At 36.1% G+C, this 17423-nt stretch overlaps 1 protein-coding gene across 2 annotated transcripts in view; it reads right to left on the reverse strand.

The window, feature by feature from the left end:
• Positions 1–416: 416 nt before the first annotated feature.
• mdga2a (MAM domain containing glycosylphosphatidylinositol anchor 2a) overlaps positions 417–17423 on the reverse strand; it is a 136485-nt gene continuing 119478 nt past the window's right edge. Inside the window, exons 11-17 of one of the 2 annotated variants that reach the window (XM_052581272.1) lie at positions 15662–15839; positions 9963–9983; positions 7760–7915; positions 5669–5833; positions 3471–3601; positions 3163–3265; positions 417–2307 (exon numbers count right to left, since the gene is read on the reverse strand). In XM_052581272.1, the coding sequence (XP_052437232.1) occupies positions 2219–2307; positions 3163–3265; positions 3471–3601; positions 5669–5833; positions 7760–7915; positions 9963–9983; positions 15662–15839 (843 nt within the window). In that variant the 3' untranslated portion in view covers positions 417–2218. Of the gene's footprint in view, positions 2308–3162; positions 3266–3470; positions 3602–5668; positions 5834–7759; positions 7916–9962; positions 9984–12831; positions 14554–15661; positions 15840–17423 lie in introns of those variants that run through there. The other variant, XM_052581273.1, reaches the window with a different exon arrangement.

Consider the following 17423-nt stretch of genomic DNA (forward strand, 5'->3'; position numbering starts at 1 on the left):
AGTATCATAACTGATAATATATACTGAAGAAGGGAAAAAAAAATAAAAAAACACACAATACCATGAAAGCCTTTTATTGAACCGAGATGTAAAATATCTTTTTTTCGTTATGTAAAGTATTCAGTAGTTTATTCCTGTTAAATTGTAACTTTAATAAAATTGAGAGAAAAAAAAAGTGTGTTGAAGGTATTGTGTTTCTGAATTTTGACATTAATATTTCACATTGTGCTTTGTCTGAATAGTCAAATAAGTGTGAAACCGTTTCCATAGACCTTCCTACCAGGTGCATTTGCATATAATCTCATATATTTGATCATTTTTTATATAAGATTCAAATTATGCCATAATATAGTGATGCAAAGGGATTATTATTACTGTATAATAATTTTTTAGAAATGAATATGTGGAAAACAAAATATATATAGAGATATATATTTGTTGTCTGAAACAACATTTTTGGGCTGACAAAACAGAGAGAGTAACGTAATTCATCCTCGGAAATGAACGTTATGAATGAGAAAAGTGATTTTACAATACATGTCCAAAAACCAGCTGGTTAAGGTAAGAGATGGTCTCAGGTAGTTCAGAGTTTGTAGTTCAGTTTCTGTAAAAGCAGTCATTTTCATTGAAGTAATAAAATATCATTTGTATGAATCCAACCAGACGGATCCAGATCAAGGCCGATCATCTTTTACAGTGAGAGCATCCGTCCTCTAAAGGTCCATCTAGGTTTCTTATTTTTTCACACCTCTCAGTCCTCCAGATGTCCAAAATTACTATTTTTTTTTCTCGGTGGCACAGAAGTCTCATCAGATCGAAGGAGGATTTCATAGTGACCCTCCGGGCTGTTTTTCACCTGGTGATAATAGCTCCCAGATGTCCTGCTGATGAATCAGTGGTGTTTTTAGTCCAGTCCCACCACCATTGTTTTCCTCATATCAGTCCGATGCGGATCAGGTGGGATGTATGCTGCCGAAATAAAATAAGTCATCATCTATCAACAGCATGTGGAAATCAAGACTGCAACATGGCACCCGTCTCTCATCGTGGCTCTCTGATTTTCACCTTTCATCTCACGTGTGCATGTACGCTATAAACCGTGCCGAAAGGAAATGCTAGATGATACAGTAGCACAGTAAAATGTTTTTACAGAAGGTTCTGAAGGCACTTGATTTCATTACAGACAGCAACTCCATGTTCCTTAGCGAACGGCTATCTTTACGCACCTAAAGAAAACAACTGCAAGCGGACACAGTCGGGCGTTCGGATCCACACCAGCAGCAGGTCCAGCGTGATGTTAAACAGTTCTCTACAGCTGCTGTTTAGCAGAGCCGCGTTGAAATGAAAGGTCAACTCAATGATTCTCAGTGAGAGACGGTGTTCGTTGTGTCAGCTGCGTGATGAGCCGTTAATATCGATTCAGACGAGTGTGGTAACACACCTAATAGAACCAAAACACGCCAGAGTAAGAATGAAACACATAATGTCTGTTAAACTCCACCAGTTAAAGCACAAAGGACGAGTACATGAACGCCCATCTGTCTGAAAACAAACTTTACATTGAGATTGTATTCCCCAAACACCCTTTAAAACAACACACATTTGTGAAGCCCTGATGTTCACGTCAGACCGACAACATCAGAGCACAAGGACCTACAAAAAAAGCGCGACTGTATTTGACATACCTCTATTTTCAGACATAAAAAAACAAAAACTTTTTTGTTTTGTTTTCAAACGATCATTCATTTTTAATACCGTCACTGTTTTTTTTTCTTTTTTTAGAAGCTTCCTTCATGTGGATCAGGATTACGTATTGTGACATAATGAGGTCTTTGATGACAGTAGCAGACGTTTAACAAAGCAAAAAGCATGTAGTGATGGAAATACACGTTATGTCTTTGTGCTTTGAAAGATTCCCCTATTAAGTCTCTCACGCCGTCCTCCTGCGGTAACCATCCACCTGTTCGGTTCTTTATAACACTGACAACAGTAATGGGCTTTTTCACAAGATCTGGAGTGGACTCCGGTGTAATAGTCATGTCAACGTGTTAGCCAGCTTTAGATTCCCTTCCTGGCTTCCTCTTCATTCACATTTATCTAAAACCTACGCTCCTTTTGTGTAGACGGGATGAATCTTTGGTTGTTGTGTTCAGGCGGTCCGAGTCAGCCAAAAATCTCTATGAATGCCAAATCAGGGTTCCACCTCCATGTGATGAGGTCACCTTCGAAGGCCAACCAAGACCAAAAGTAAAGTGAGCCAGAGCTGCCATATATGCACTGCAGCTGGAGAAGCCAGGGATCTTATATCTGAGGAAACAAAGACAAGAACAAATGCAGTTAGTGATGTGAACAAATATTCATTTCTCAGTTCTGTGTAAATAATTCAGAGATGAACTATTCTTCTGTCTTTTAGAAGTTTAATGAGGTTTGTCTACGGTCTGTATCTCTAGAACATCTTCTTTTTTTTTTTGTAATGTGCTACGCTTTAATTCAAAAGGGAGCGGAAAAAATGAATTGTAAACGTTTGCTGTGAGTCATGAAAAGAGTGGTTCAAGCTGGTGGATTATCTTGGTATGGATAAGAAAAAATGTAAATAAGTGTAGATAATACAGATAATACAGTGTTACGTTAGCTTTGATCCTACACAGAACTTTCTTCTCCTGTTGTGTGTTCTTGTGATTCATTTACTGAGACTAAACAAATTCAGCAAATTCGGCATTTTTTGGAAAGATATTAGTACATTCATTCAACGTGAACGCTGCATAAATTGATCAGAAGTGACAGAGAAGACATTTATCAAGTTTCAAATAAAAGCTTCCAATTTATCAAAGAAACCTCAAAGAATTTCTGAAGGATCATGTGACATTGAAGACTGGAGTAATGGCTGCTTTAAGACATTAAAAGAGAAAACAGTTATTTTGAATAGTAATGTTTCACAGTTTCACTCTTTTGATCAAATAAACGCAGCCTTGTGCGAGCATAAGAGACCATTTAAAAATCCTACAGATCCCACATTTTTAAACTGTAAATATGAATAAATGATATTTATTATTTTAATCCATTAGTCCATTAATAACAATTATAGTCCCCCCCCCCCCCCCATTTCGTTGCAATAAACTTAAAAGCCATTGCTTAAATAAGGTGCTTGTTCAATATACTCACTACTGCTGGGAGGAGGGTCTCGGCACTCTCCTTCCTCTATGGTCACATCGTCTACAGCAATATCCCCTTCAATGCCAGAACCACGTATACCCTCCAAAACCATCTACACGAATGCATAGAAAATAAAGCCAAAAACATCTTCACTCTGTAGTGGCTTTTCAATTCATTCTGAATGCATACATATTAAGTGTATTAAATAATGGATATTATAATGTTATAATAATAGTAATAATAGTACCCATGTTGTATCATAATGTTATTACAGTTTTGTTTGATATTATCATCAAAAATCAAGCAGAAAGAGGCACCTGAAAAGAGGATGTGGGATTGATGTTAACTCTGGCTTGCCTCCAACGGTCTCCTTGGTTCCCACTCAGGGTCCACACGGAGGTATCTTGACCCGTCTGGCTCTTCTGCCTCAAATACACATTTAATGTTCCTGGAAAAAGGCAGATGCACTCAGTACCAGTAGAAGTTATTTTGCGCAATATGGCCGGTTAACTACATAATGTCTTTTGAACCCTTCCTCTGTGTTACATAGAAACTGCAAGGTTCAATGACCTCATTTCACCTTCATCTCCAGTAAAAATCAATCATAAAACTGTGCACAACACAATCACTGCTGCTGTTATATATATGGCATGTAATTGCTACACTCTTATTTTACGCTGATGAAAGGAAAAAGTAGGAAGAAAATCTGTATTACTCTCTCAGATGTTTGGGATTCGGTCAAATGGTATGTTCATTTTCTTGCAAATGTGGAGACAATGAGACTAGTGCTACAGAGATGTGATGCTATTAATGCTAAAATTAGCTTTCTGGAGAGAAAAACTCCACTGCAACCAGAGCAAAACATTAAAACAATGCACAAAAAACCTTGTTGCTACATCGTTCTTCCTTAACGATGTAATTATTTTTAGCTCATTAAAACGTCTTACACATCAAGAATTGAATAGTACTTTTAAAAATGAGATATGGACTATGGGTTGACTATAATTACTGCATTGATAGGATATCATCTGTAACTGCTAATATTTAAAAGAGGTTGCATCCACACCACTAGGTGTCATGTAAGTCAAAGAGGACTGGAATACAGGCTAGGAAAACATATATAAAAATAGATTTTAGTGCACTTTTAAAAGCACTTGGGTAATTCTTTTTTTTTTTTTTTTGTCAAAACAGCCATCTAACCATGTTGTCTTGGTTCTTTGCTGTGCAGCCAGACTGAAGATCTTGTTGGGCACATGGATTTTTAACCCCAGAAGCCCGATGAGACTACGTGTCAAAAGCCAGGAAGAGAACACCCTGGTGAGTTGGAATTAGCCCCACTCTTTCTATTCTAAAAGCACACAGCTTTGTGAAGCAGAAAATTGCAGTTACAAGCTTGTCTGAGGGGCCGTGGAGGTCATCACTACCTCAGAAGTGGAACTGCATGTCCAGCTCAACTGCAACAACATAAAGTGAGCATGAAAAAAGGAACTATAGAAATGAATCCATATAGCACAAATTGAGTTATTGGTCTAAATCATTTATAGCAATTACAGTCCACTAGAAACCTTTAATAGCAAGGTTTTCCATCCCAGAAAAGGCCAAAGTGTACACTGCAATTTTCTGACTAGCATGTTAACGCATAAATATGTCAATTTCTGTCACAGAGTAAAAAAAAAATAAAGTAGCAACTGCAAAACAGATTTATATGGAAGCGTGTCTCCATCTAATAATATAAATAAGAACCTAAAAACTTAAACCAGGAAATCCTTAGACAATGTTTAATTGGAAAATAATAAAGATTTTAAGATACAAGTCACATTTACAGGATATCACAACTGTGAGATATTTAAGTAACAGATTTAAAGCTGCACTTGTGACAGCTTGTGATTATATTTATGAGAAATTATCAAATTATGAGAAAAGCCAACCCAGATTCGAGGAATGTAATATTCAATAAACTTTATAGGATATGATGATTTGGTGCTGTGAGTATTTAAGACATGCTGCTGCACAAACAGAATATATAATAACATACAGCAGATCTACACAGGTGGAGCTGGGGAAGATGAAGGGTGTCAGAGTAACTGCTCTAGTAAATACTAACCAGCCATTTAAATATAGAGCAGCAAGCTCATTGGCTGTGTATGCAACATCAATCAATCAGCTGTGCCAAGTAGTTCAGTGCTGTGAATATCATCAATTTGCATTAACGAACCAAGCAGCCTGCACCATTTAGAGTTTCATGAGAACTTGGTATTTAGACATATAATCTTTTTGATCTTGAAATCTAGAAAATGAGAACGTTTTTGTATGTGCCTGACACTTACTGCTCTAATTTTTTTTCAAGCTCCCATTTGAAAAGTAAAGCTTTATCAAACAGCCTATAGTTGTAGAGGCTACAGTTGGCTGCACATCAACACTAATTAGAAGGCACTATTAAAACAAATCATTTGCATACATTCCCCACAGTTGATCACATCAGGACTCTTGATGTACTGTGCTAACAGTAACCCACCTATATGTTTCCCATACATATGGTAGTAGAAGCTGAAGCAGTATGTTGGATTGGTGGCCACATTCCCGTAGGGGTTTTTAGGGGCAATGTTGAAGGATGGAGTCAACAGTCGTGCTTTGTCTCCCTCCAGACGTGGTCGTGAGGTCTCAATGTACATGTAGAAACCTGAAAGTGAACGTGCACAAGTATATAAAAGTGCACTGATCATGGTAGCTCTCACGCTACTGTTCAAAATTTTGAGGTTGGTTAAGAATTTTTGTTTTTAAAAGTATCTTATCCTCTCCATGGCTGCATTTATGTAAAAAAAAATATTGTAAAAATGGGAATATTTACTAGATCCATGACTAGATCCATGATCACCATTTGTCTACGAGCTAACACTTTGACGTTTACCGTTCAGGAATAGGAATAGTTTTCCTGACATGATGGAAAATTATCACTGGAATGATGCTTTATCGAAATATTGGTCAAATATAAAAGCCAAAGTCTTTAGACTTCAATTGATGCGCGGTTTATCCAGATCAAGTAAGAGAGTGATGTTTAACGTGCTGTGAAAGTGAAACGATAGTAGACTGGGGCCGTTGGCGATGCTTGCAGCAAATGGGTTAACAGCAGTTATGTGCTATTCGCTTCCAAGTGGTTTCTAAAGATATTTACTTGCCAGTTTTTCTGTATTACGGTCCTTAAAAGGCGACAGTAATTTTACTCACACTTGCTATCCTGCATCAAAACACGAGGGCAGATGCGTTTTAGATTAATTTTGAGTGATCACGCCAGTGAATGGTGAAATAGGTCCCTAAATGATTTGGTCCTAATAGAAGACTTGCATGAAAATTAAAATTTAAAATTAAACTAAGCATTTAGCAGACGCTTTTATCCAGAGACTTACAAGTTTTTTTGGAACTTATGTCTGTATCATTTCGGTGAAGTTTAAACGTGCGCGGTAAGGCGAATGTAACAATAATAATTATGCATTTTATTTGTAATGCGCTTTTCTTAAACCCAAAGCACTACAGTAATAAAGTAATAAAAGAATAGAACAAAACACCAAAAGCAATACAACAATTCATTAAAGAAAGACTTGAATAAATGTGACTTAATCAACTTTTTAAAATCACCCAACGTTGGTGCATATCTGACGTGCAGAGGAAGTACATTCCATAGCTTAGGGGCTTTATATGAAAAGGCTCTTTCCCCCATGGTCTTTAGCTCGCATTATGGCTGGTAAAGTGGAAGAGAGTTAGTAGAACGAAGAAAGCGTGATGGAATATAAGGACTGATGAGTTCACAAAGATACTCAGGTGCAGTTCCATGAAGTGCCTAGTATGTTAAGATTAGAATTTTAAAATCAATTCTCGCATTTACGGGAAGCCCGTGTAATTGTGAAAGAACCGGTGTAATGTGCTCACGAGGAGAAGTACAAGTGAGCACGCGTGCGGCAAAATTTGTATATACTGAAGCTTGCTCAACGATTTAGCTGGAAGGCCTGAGAACAAGGCATTACAATAATCTAACCTAATGCCTTGGCTTCGTGGTTAAAAGTGGCATCATCATCCGACGGAACGTTGTATCTGTAGTCCAAATCTATGCGCGATCCACACTCCAGATCAGCGGGTGGCGGTGATGCACCTTTATGCTGGTTTGCCAAAACCGCCATAAAACAGAAGACGGAACTACATCATGACGTCGTTTAACAAACTTTAGCTGCGAAACTGCTTTTAGATGCTTGGCGAGGAGAGCAGCTGTCGCGATGACGCTTAATGCTGCTCAACGGCCGTGTTTGGCTGGATAGAAATGATCTCGGGTCCGGCAAAAGCAGCAGGTCTTATAAATCCCCTGTGTAGCACTCTTCGTTGGTACGAAAATTGGGTCTGTGATAAGGTGACTGACGAAGCGAACCAGCATGCTGATAAACCGTTAATGGATGGTAAGTCAGTGATATTAATACTATGGGATTGATTATTTGATTGTGGTCCACCTGTGTTGATTAGGCTAAGTATCTGACGTGCTCCTCCCGAATCTTATTGATAATTACATTTAAATTTAACTTACTGAGTTGATTTAATATTGAGTGGCATATGTGCTGTATACCTTGTTTAGAGCCGGTGCGGTCGCTGCTGGGCCCAGTGTTGGGTGTATATTTAGTGTCCCTGGTGGCAGCACTATGTCTCGTCCAATCAAACTCTTCGGTTTTATCTTGGATGAACATACAGATGGTGTCCTCTTCAAAGCCGCAGTGAAACTTACCTATGGATGGTTCAGCAGAAAAACAGCAAAATGAAAAGAGTGTGTAGAAAGAGCATATAAAAAAGCTATACATATATTAGTTTTTGGATGTTTGGTCAGATAAATAAAACATACAATATCAATGTATGGAGAGCATCTAAAACATGCTTTTTTAATGAAAGATTTTGGGATTTTAGTTCTTTAACATTCTAAATAAGTCAACATTTCTTTATATGTTGCATTCATTTGCTGTGCATATGTACAATATGTCTGACCATTAAAATCGACAGATGTAATGGACTGGAATTACATTTTCAAATTTGCCGCATCATTAAACTGTTTAATGCATTTATTTGCTTGCTTATTAAAAAACACAATGACAGGATAGGAGTTGAAAGCATTTGTGTTTCCTTTTAAAAAATCTATTATTTGTAAAAGTTATTCATCACTACTGATTATAGTTTAAGGCTGTAATCTTTTTTAAATCAAAATGTATAATTCCTTTATTCAGCAACAATGCAGTAATTATATAAAAAACAACATTAAAGACATTTATAGTGTCACAACAGATTAACTTTTTTGACAAATGCTATACTTTTGATATTTCTATTCATCAAAGAATCGTGAAAAAAAAGCTCTTTCATGATTTACAAAGAAATATTAAAGGGATAGTTAACCCCCAAAATTTTAATTTGATGATTATCTACTTACCCCCAGGGGATCCAAGATGTAGGTGAGTTTGTTTCTTCAGTAGAACACAAACCAAGATTTCTAACTCAAACCGTTGCAGTCTATCAGTCTTATAATGTAAGTGGATGGGAATCACAGCTAAAACATACAATAAACTAAAAAAAAATGTACACAGACGAAACCAAATTAAACGCTGTGGCTCATGACGATACATTGATCTGTAAAGTCACAAAACGATCAATCTGTGCAAGAAACTGAATAGTATTTATAAAAAAAATGTTTTTTTAGCTCTGATTCACTTAATGTCCAAACTGTCCTCTCCTGCATTCATCCTGTTGTGCGCGTTCTCAGCAGCAGACACAAGGCATCTTCTTCTTCTAGCTTTAGAGCGAGATTGCAGACTTAAAAGTGCATTACCGCCACCTATCTCTCAAGTGGACACTACTGATTGAGACTGTAGATAGAGTGTCAGTGGTCCAATTGAGAGATAGGTGGTGGTAATGCACTTATAAGTCTACAATCCACCATAAAGCAAGAAGAAGAAGACGCCTCACATGTCTGCTTCTTGAACGTGCTCAGGAGAGTTCTAACAGTACAGACATTGTGTGAATCAGAGGCATCAATGTGTCATCACGAGCCGTAGAGTTTAATTTGGTCTTGTTTGTGTATGTTTTTTTATTGTACGTTTTAGCTGTCATTCCCATCCACTTACATTATAAGACTGTAACGGTTTGAGTTAAAAACCTTGGTTTGTGTTCTACTGAAGAAACAAACTCACTTACATCTTGGATCCCCTGGGGGGTAAGCAGATAAACATCAAAGCAGCACAACCTCATTCTAAATGATAATAATAAGACATTTCAAGGATGTTAAAATGATTTCTGAAAGAACCATCTTCCTCCATGCCATCACAAGAAATAAATTACATTTTAAAATATATTCAAATGGAAAATATTTTCAAAATTTCAAACACAATTCCTTAAAAAAAATTAAAGGTGCAATAGATGATTGTCTTCAGAAACATTTTTGTAATACTGGTTGAAAGTCTCTTCACATCCCGATAGCAATCGTTAAGTAAAGTGGTTAAAGTAGACGGTGATTGCAGGGAGGGTGGGACGTTCGCTTTCAGTGCTATCAGGCTAATGTTAGCATTTTCCAAGATCTCCTATTACACCTTTAAAACAACTTTGGAACATCAGTGTATGTATGCTAGAATCATACATATAAATGTTAATGTATTCTGAAATAATGTTGAACATTTACTGATGCTTAACACCAAAAGTCAATGGCTATATTTCCTTAATTGCTCACTGCTCTTTTTTGCCAATAAAAATAAGTAAATGAATTAAATATATATACAGTGTGTAAAAATACTCACTCCAACGAGGATTCACCGGTACTGTAAAACAGAAAGAGAAGAGCTGTAAAAGGCTTCTAGTACATAGTTGATTAATAAACCATTATAAACAACAGCAGGGGACTCAGAGATGGGAGAATGGTGCTTGCCCTTGTAGAGAAGTGTTTAGAAAGTGCTTTGGGCATCATTACCATGTATCACACATTTAGAGAGGGAAATGAAATAACGTGTCAGTGCAGGAGGGGGTGTTTGTGTGGGGAGAGGTCACTATGGGGCTGTGCAATGCTCAGATGAACCATAAAGACCTGTATCTCTCTTCATTCCATTCACAAGCAGCCTATCTGAGCACGGCAGAAAGCAGTGTGCTTCCAGGCAGCCTCAATGAGGGCTAAGGTGCATTGTGGAAGAAAGGTTTCAGAGGGCATGTGTGGAGAAGATAGTGAGACTGAAACCAATCCCTATTTCAACAAACTAAGCTCAGTGCCTTAATAGAATACAAAAAAAAAATAAAATGGCCAATCCTGTTTAAGTGTTTGGATCCTCCAAGAACAGTGACCAGGCTAAGCTGTGAATTTCTATGAAGAAAAAGAAACATCAACGGTCATCCTCTCAGAATATGTCTGAAAATATAACATCTTCAGCAGAACTTCAGCAGAAGATTTTCAAGAAATACATCAATATGTGTCTCTCAAATTGACGTGCCATCGGTTCTGCATTTGATTAGGCTCCTGTAATGAGAAAGATTAGCACAACAGCATTCACACACAGCAGATGTTCACAAGGGGCTGTCGGTGTAAATGTCTGCTCTGTGAACTGCAGGGGGAACAGCTCCACATGAAATTGTTAATACAAATGAAAAAGTGAAAAGTTGACAGGAAAGAAGGGGAGATTAATTAGCAAACGTCTGTCTACACACACAGAATGTACAAATGAATGAATGAGTGAATGATGGGAAGTGTCATGGGAATTGCAGCCTTGAGGGGAACAGAGGATTTTGTCAAGGAAGACAAAATGTTAGTGAGTCATTCCTTGAAGCAGATGCCTTTTCTGTTTTGGAGGAGATATTTGAAGCATCTCAAGCTCAATTTATAAAAAACAATTTGTTTGGACATTAAGAGAAAGAGGGATGAAACTGGGTGCAATATTTCAAACCAAAATGGCTGCTGCTCTCCCTGTTATCAAGGTTATTTCCTTGGCTCATTACCATTCAAGAGTCAAGAATATGAATTAGGCTAATAAATTAAATAAAAAAATAAATACATTTATTCATATAAATAATATAACCTCTAATTAAATTCAAAATTCAAATTAATCTTCACTTTTTTTTCTTGACAAATATGTAGTGTGACAGGACACATTCACGGACACAGATTAATTATCTCGTTTTTAATTCAACTATTATGATTTATACTTATAAAAGTAACTGATCTAATGTGATTAGGAAAGCAAACACACTTTATCATGGAAAATAAAAATTACATAAAACAAATAATAATAATTAAACGTGGCTGGCTATACAGCAATAAACATGCTAAAATGTTTATAAAAACACTTACTGTATTAAAGTACAATAATTATAGAGTAAAAAAAATAATTATTGCAATGCTGGATAATATACCTAAAAATGATCAAGATTTAACAGGATTCTAATAAAAAAATGAATTCATATGTTTAAAATCGCAAAATATTAACAGCAGATGATTGTTAAATAAAAATAAAATATGTCACTATCAATACGTCTCACTCACATGTGAACACAAATCACATGTAATGTCAACTATTCCAGACTAGCTGTTTTTTCCAATTGCAAAATCATAATTTCGAAGCTAATTATTCCATGAAGGTTACAGTTCCCTTCTTGTAAACCATCCAGCTGTTCCTAAATGGGGTAAGGAGGAGAGGCCTCCTTTGGTTAAACCAAACAGATGTTGCATATTTGGAAACATGTGCTGCATTAACACACTCTCTAAATTGATGGGCTCCATGTTCTCTCCTTTTGCCTTTCTCTCTTCCTGTATCCCTGTACGAGTACAATTAGAGCTATTGGAGCAGGAGGCAAAAGCAAAACGTCAACATCATTAAACACACAAGCAATCAGACCCAGTATATCTCCCACTCAGAGAGGATACAAGAGAAAAACATAAATGTGCAGAGCTGAATAATGCAATTCAGGCTAGCTACCATACAAGCCATGTTGTCTTATCATAGAGTTTTGCGATACTCGTACAAAACCTGAAGGCATCTTAGAAACAATATGTTACCACTGCATCCAAGTAATCCCACATGTAATCAAAGGCCTATAAAAATTAATGAGTAGAATCATACATGCCTCCTCATCAGCATACTTCATATTCATCCATTTTGCTATAATGCTTGCATTGACTTACATTAGCATTTAAATGACCTGCAGTCGGTCATTATTGTTAATATTATCAGCAGTAAACAACTAAACAAACAAATAATGCCATTTATGACAACCTAATTCTCTAGTGAAGTCTTGGTGAGGTGTACTAACTGTTTGACAATACAATTATAATAGCTTGTTAGCACTGTCCTCTCAGCCCGTTTGTGTTCTCTGAAAGGATCATAAATAGCTGCCAGTTGGTGGCTTTCCAAAGCAATCTACAGGCAGCAGCAAGTTTATGTGTTGAATAACTGCTTTATAGAATGATACCAAATGACACAGTCCATCAATTTTTCTTGGTGGCTTGTTAATTTGTCTGGCACTGTCTGTGAATGAATTTGAACCGCAGCCATTCAAAGTCTTTACAAACACTATGCAACCTTTGCCACAGGTTGCAATGGCTTGCCATTCCAGTTAAATCACCAAGTGCAGGAGGAGAAAACAACCCAACTCACTGAAATGTCATGGAAATGGCTCTTTCTAGTGAAAACAGTCTCTACGTTCACTAAAAAGTCAAATAAACACATATGTGGACCAAAAAATAATTTGTCATTCCAAATTCTTATGATATATTTTTGTGCATACACTGGATGCTACTGACTGAACAAACACTTACATACTTCCAAATATATAAATGTGTTGTGTGTGTGTGTGTGTGTTTCACAGAAGAAAGTAAGTCATACAGGTTTGGAATTTCATAAAAAAATAATTGGGATCACACATGAAAGAAAAAATGTATCCATTGAATGCAATGCAAGTCATTTTTTATTTAAGCATCTGCCAACTACATGAATGCAAAAGCAACGTTTTGCAGCTGGGATTGTGAAAAAGCGAAAAATATTAAATGAGAGTGGAGCTTAACTTGATTCATCAAACTTAAACTGGAGATACAGTACTTATCTTCCTCATGTCATTTAAAAGGATTATTCAAAATAATTCCAAATTATTTAAAATAATGTTCACTACTATTTTGTGACAGATTAATAATGTGACAATCACATTCACACCCACAGATAAATCCTGTTTTAATTTATATACTTTTTCCCCACTAATTCTAAAATATATAGTTAAAAAACAAATGTAATTTATACAAAGGATGGGAATACCAATAGACAAAATTAATTCTTTATTATTTATTATACATTATTTAAAAATTAATAAAAATAATTACATATAACTAAATATAATTTGACTTGCTTAGAACAAAAGTCATACAGGTTTGCAATGATATAAGGGTAAATTTTCACAGATTTTTCTTTCTTTTTTTTTTTACTTTTTAGAATGCAATGTAAGACACGCTGGATTAAACCGTCTGCTAAATGCAAACGTAAATGTGCAGTTTTAGCAAACCAACAGAAGGCATCCTCAGAGAGCTTCTCCAGCCATTTACACAGGGCTTAAATGCCAGTGTATTATTGTGAAAGCTGGGATATGGATTGTGACTGGTGTGATTGCGCTATCACCTTCTCCAGGCTATTCGAGCCAATTAAAATGCATAATGTCACAGTGGCAAAAGCTGGACTCTTTGATGGAAGTGCTCCTGGTGTGAAAGTCATCCCATCAATACAGATGGTCTTTTCCCATGAGCCCTGTGGCAAAATGACTTCAGGGGAAACGGAATAGCAGAGAGGGAGATGTTATGAAATGAGACATTTTCAATTTTTTAGCACTGGTATTTCCATTACCTGACACAAAGACCGTGTAGAGCCATAGGGCTTCATATCACATGGGTAAAGCTGCTGAATAAACTATGAGCAGAATAAATGAAATAATGACCAGATAGAAGAAAAAAAAAATGTCTCTGCTTTTGAAATTGCATTTGGTCTGCACAGGTCTTCTGTGGACCTTTCTGGAAAATCCCTATTTTTATAAGTACAGCGGGTGAAGGGCATTAGCTCGACACCCAAGTGCTGTTTAAAATAGTTTGATATGGAGACTAGCATGTCACACATTTTCCACAATATTTCATGTCTACTACCCATAAACAAAGGCTTAAAATTAAGAAAGAGCCATTAAAGAGCCTCTAATATCACACTGGGGTTGTGCAACCTGGATAACAGAACACTGTGCCTGAGTGCATCCAGCCATTGGTGTAGTCATAAAGCTGCCACTTTACGATTGGTTTTCCAGTAAAGAAGGGAAGGGGTTCAGGCAAAACAGACGTAGGGTTTAGGACTGGATATACGTTACCTGTTTCTCGACTGGCCTCTTTAAGAAGCACAAAGCAAAACAATAATATCAATCTATAGCTATGGTAGATAACATGAATATAACAGATGCTATTAAAATGCATGTCAACAGATGAGCATTATGTGCATTTATCATGTACACAGCCAGCAGATGTCTCTATTACATAAAATTTTTTTAATTAAAATGTCCCCTGCTGGTTATTTATTAGATTAGCAGATTCTTACACAAATATTTAAAAGAGTCGAATCAATGAAGTGTGATTTCTCAATTAAAAGATGAGGCATTTGCATTGTATTTGAAGCTGTCAAATAATAAGCTGTTTTTAATAAATGACCTTGACTTTACTACAGTCAGTACACAGACATTGATCTCTGTCAGCAAGCATGAGTACACTAACTTGACTCTTACTTTATTAGTATTATTATGTTTTTCACAAGGAGCTATATATTTGCATGAAACATTCAGCGGGGTCCAAAAGTCTGAGAGCATTGGCCAAAATGTAGAATTCTAACTGTAGAATAATAACCATGATTAATAAGACTTAAACTGAATGCATAATTATTTGTGAAAATAGTGTACTAAAAAAATAGTGTATTTCAGAGTTTTAATGAGGACTTTATTACTAGAGGGACGCAACCAATTCACTGTATGGCAGTAACCAACAAATGATTGAATTAAGATTCTCTATAATCTTGTAAAATATAATAAATGAAAAAACTAAAATAAACTTTTTTTTTTTTTTTTAAATAGTCATTAATATCATAATGCACAGGATGAAATTTGCTAAATAGATCTGAAAGATTAACTATTATTAAGGATTTCCTGTGTTCATAAGTGCTTTTAAAAAATTACTTAAAGTGAGTGTTGTATTAAAGCAAAGAAAGTCTAATTAAAATATAAAAATAGGGGAAAAACATGCACAGACATTGATTAGCGACAAATAAATGAAGAAAAAAATTCTAATGCTGATAGCTAATAATATGGTACAGATACATTGTGAGACCCTTATTTTTGACCCCACTCACTGTACTTGGATGCTCACTTTCTCTGTCTCTTTTTTTTTTGTAACAAATTACTAAGAATACTAATAACAAACATGATCATAACCAAAGAAGCTTTTTCTTACCACTGTAGCGAATGATCCTTTCTGTTGAATCCCCCTCCCCGAATCGTGTTATGGGTGTGAGGCGGACCTGGTAGGCCTCGGGTTTAATGAGTTCAGTAAGGTTGTAGGTAAGTAGTTCTCCTTTCTGGATGTTGTCTTCTATCTGGATTTCCTGCTCCCACCATCTCTGATGCCCCGTCTGAGGAAAAGAGCATAATTACATGTTCTTTATTTCAACACTAATAATGATCCCCAAAAGGTCCTTTTAATAACACAGAGTCTCTAGGGAACACAAAGCATACATCGTGATAAGATGTATCAGTCTGTACTTTTAATTAAAAACATAATTTCAACATACTAATAATATAATACAACACATACTGAGCATAATATTGAAAAGAGCTGACCACATCTATTTCTGTGGTCATTTTAATATGTCTCACAGAGCTATTATAATTTAAAGTCTATTCCTCTTTTAGTAGTTTTCTCTACCTGTATAACACAGTCTTCTTAACTTTAAATTGAATTTTTTAGATTACAATGACACCGGCCAATGGTTTTAATCAAAATGCACCCCAAAATGACCCCACTTGTTTGATGCAAATCAGATTAAATTCTCTAAACAAACACATACACACAGCAGAGGTGACATTTTCCAAAAATGATGCTTTTCACTGAGGAAAGAAAATGCATGAGGTGACAATCACAAAAAGTTCCTGAATGGGCAAAAAGAAACATTATGGAATTTTTAGTGAGATGTGTGAGCTGGCTAATTGATTCTGACAAGGCATTTTAGCTCCCTGACCCTCTCAATTAATGTTTTACAGCAAGCTGAATTAGTGCAAAATTAGAAGAAGTCAATTCATTCATTCAGCTCGTACTTGAAGGAAAAGCATAAATGGATTTCAGCTGATGCCTCTTGTCATTATTGTGGTGGTACATGAGCGGACATATCTAATTAAAATTCAGCACCTATGAAATATTCCCGGATCTCCTGAAGTGAAGTGCTGCGCAGTAAACAAACCAAAAACTAACCGAGAATCTGAAAGTTTTGGAAGTGTTTGCGAATACCCTGGGCTTTCATTTGTCTAGTCTCATGTCAACTCAGCAACTCAAAGACCTCATACATCTTTCATTACAAACATTTAGGATTAAAAGGTTTCATTAAACAGTAAACACAAAAGTTGCTTTGGAGGAAAGTACACAAATTGTGAGCGTCGAGTCAACATGAAAAGATGTTTGTATGGATTTTTCTTCCATAATCTTACATTCAATCAACTCTTACATTTTTTTTATTTTATTACAATGTATTTGTAATTTCAAATTCTGTTCTTTTGAAGTTTATTAAAGGGGCAATATGATTCTGTTTATTTTTTATTTTAATTTTCTGATCTTAAAGATCTGTAAAGTTCCAAAGACTAAAGTCTCAAATCCAAAGAGATATTCTTTATCAAAGTTAAGTATCAACCCCCCCCCCCCACGTGTCTATGTCACAATGTGGGAAGATTTGCATAACGCCGCCCAAATTACTTTGGCCTTAGTTAATTTGTATTTACAACACTGTTTCAGAACAGTTCAGTCCAAATATTGAGATGTGTGCAGCACATTTTTCAGGGGACAAGGACTGTTTCCTCAACCAGTAGCCTACAATGCCGGTGTCTGTTTCTAGCATTGATAATAAGAAATGTTTGTTGAGCATGTGACACTGAAGAGTCGAGTAATGGTTGCTGAAAATGTAGCTTTGCCATGACAGGAATAAACTGTCAGGGAACGGGTAGAGGGA

Source organism: Carassius gibelio, chromosome B17 (assembly GCF_023724105.1).
Source record: "Carassius gibelio isolate Cgi1373 ecotype wild population from Czech Republic chromosome B17, carGib1.2-hapl.c, whole genome shotgun sequence".
In the NCBI taxonomy this organism is placed as follows: domain Eukaryota; kingdom Metazoa; phylum Chordata; class Actinopteri; order Cypriniformes; family Cyprinidae; genus Carassius; species Carassius gibelio.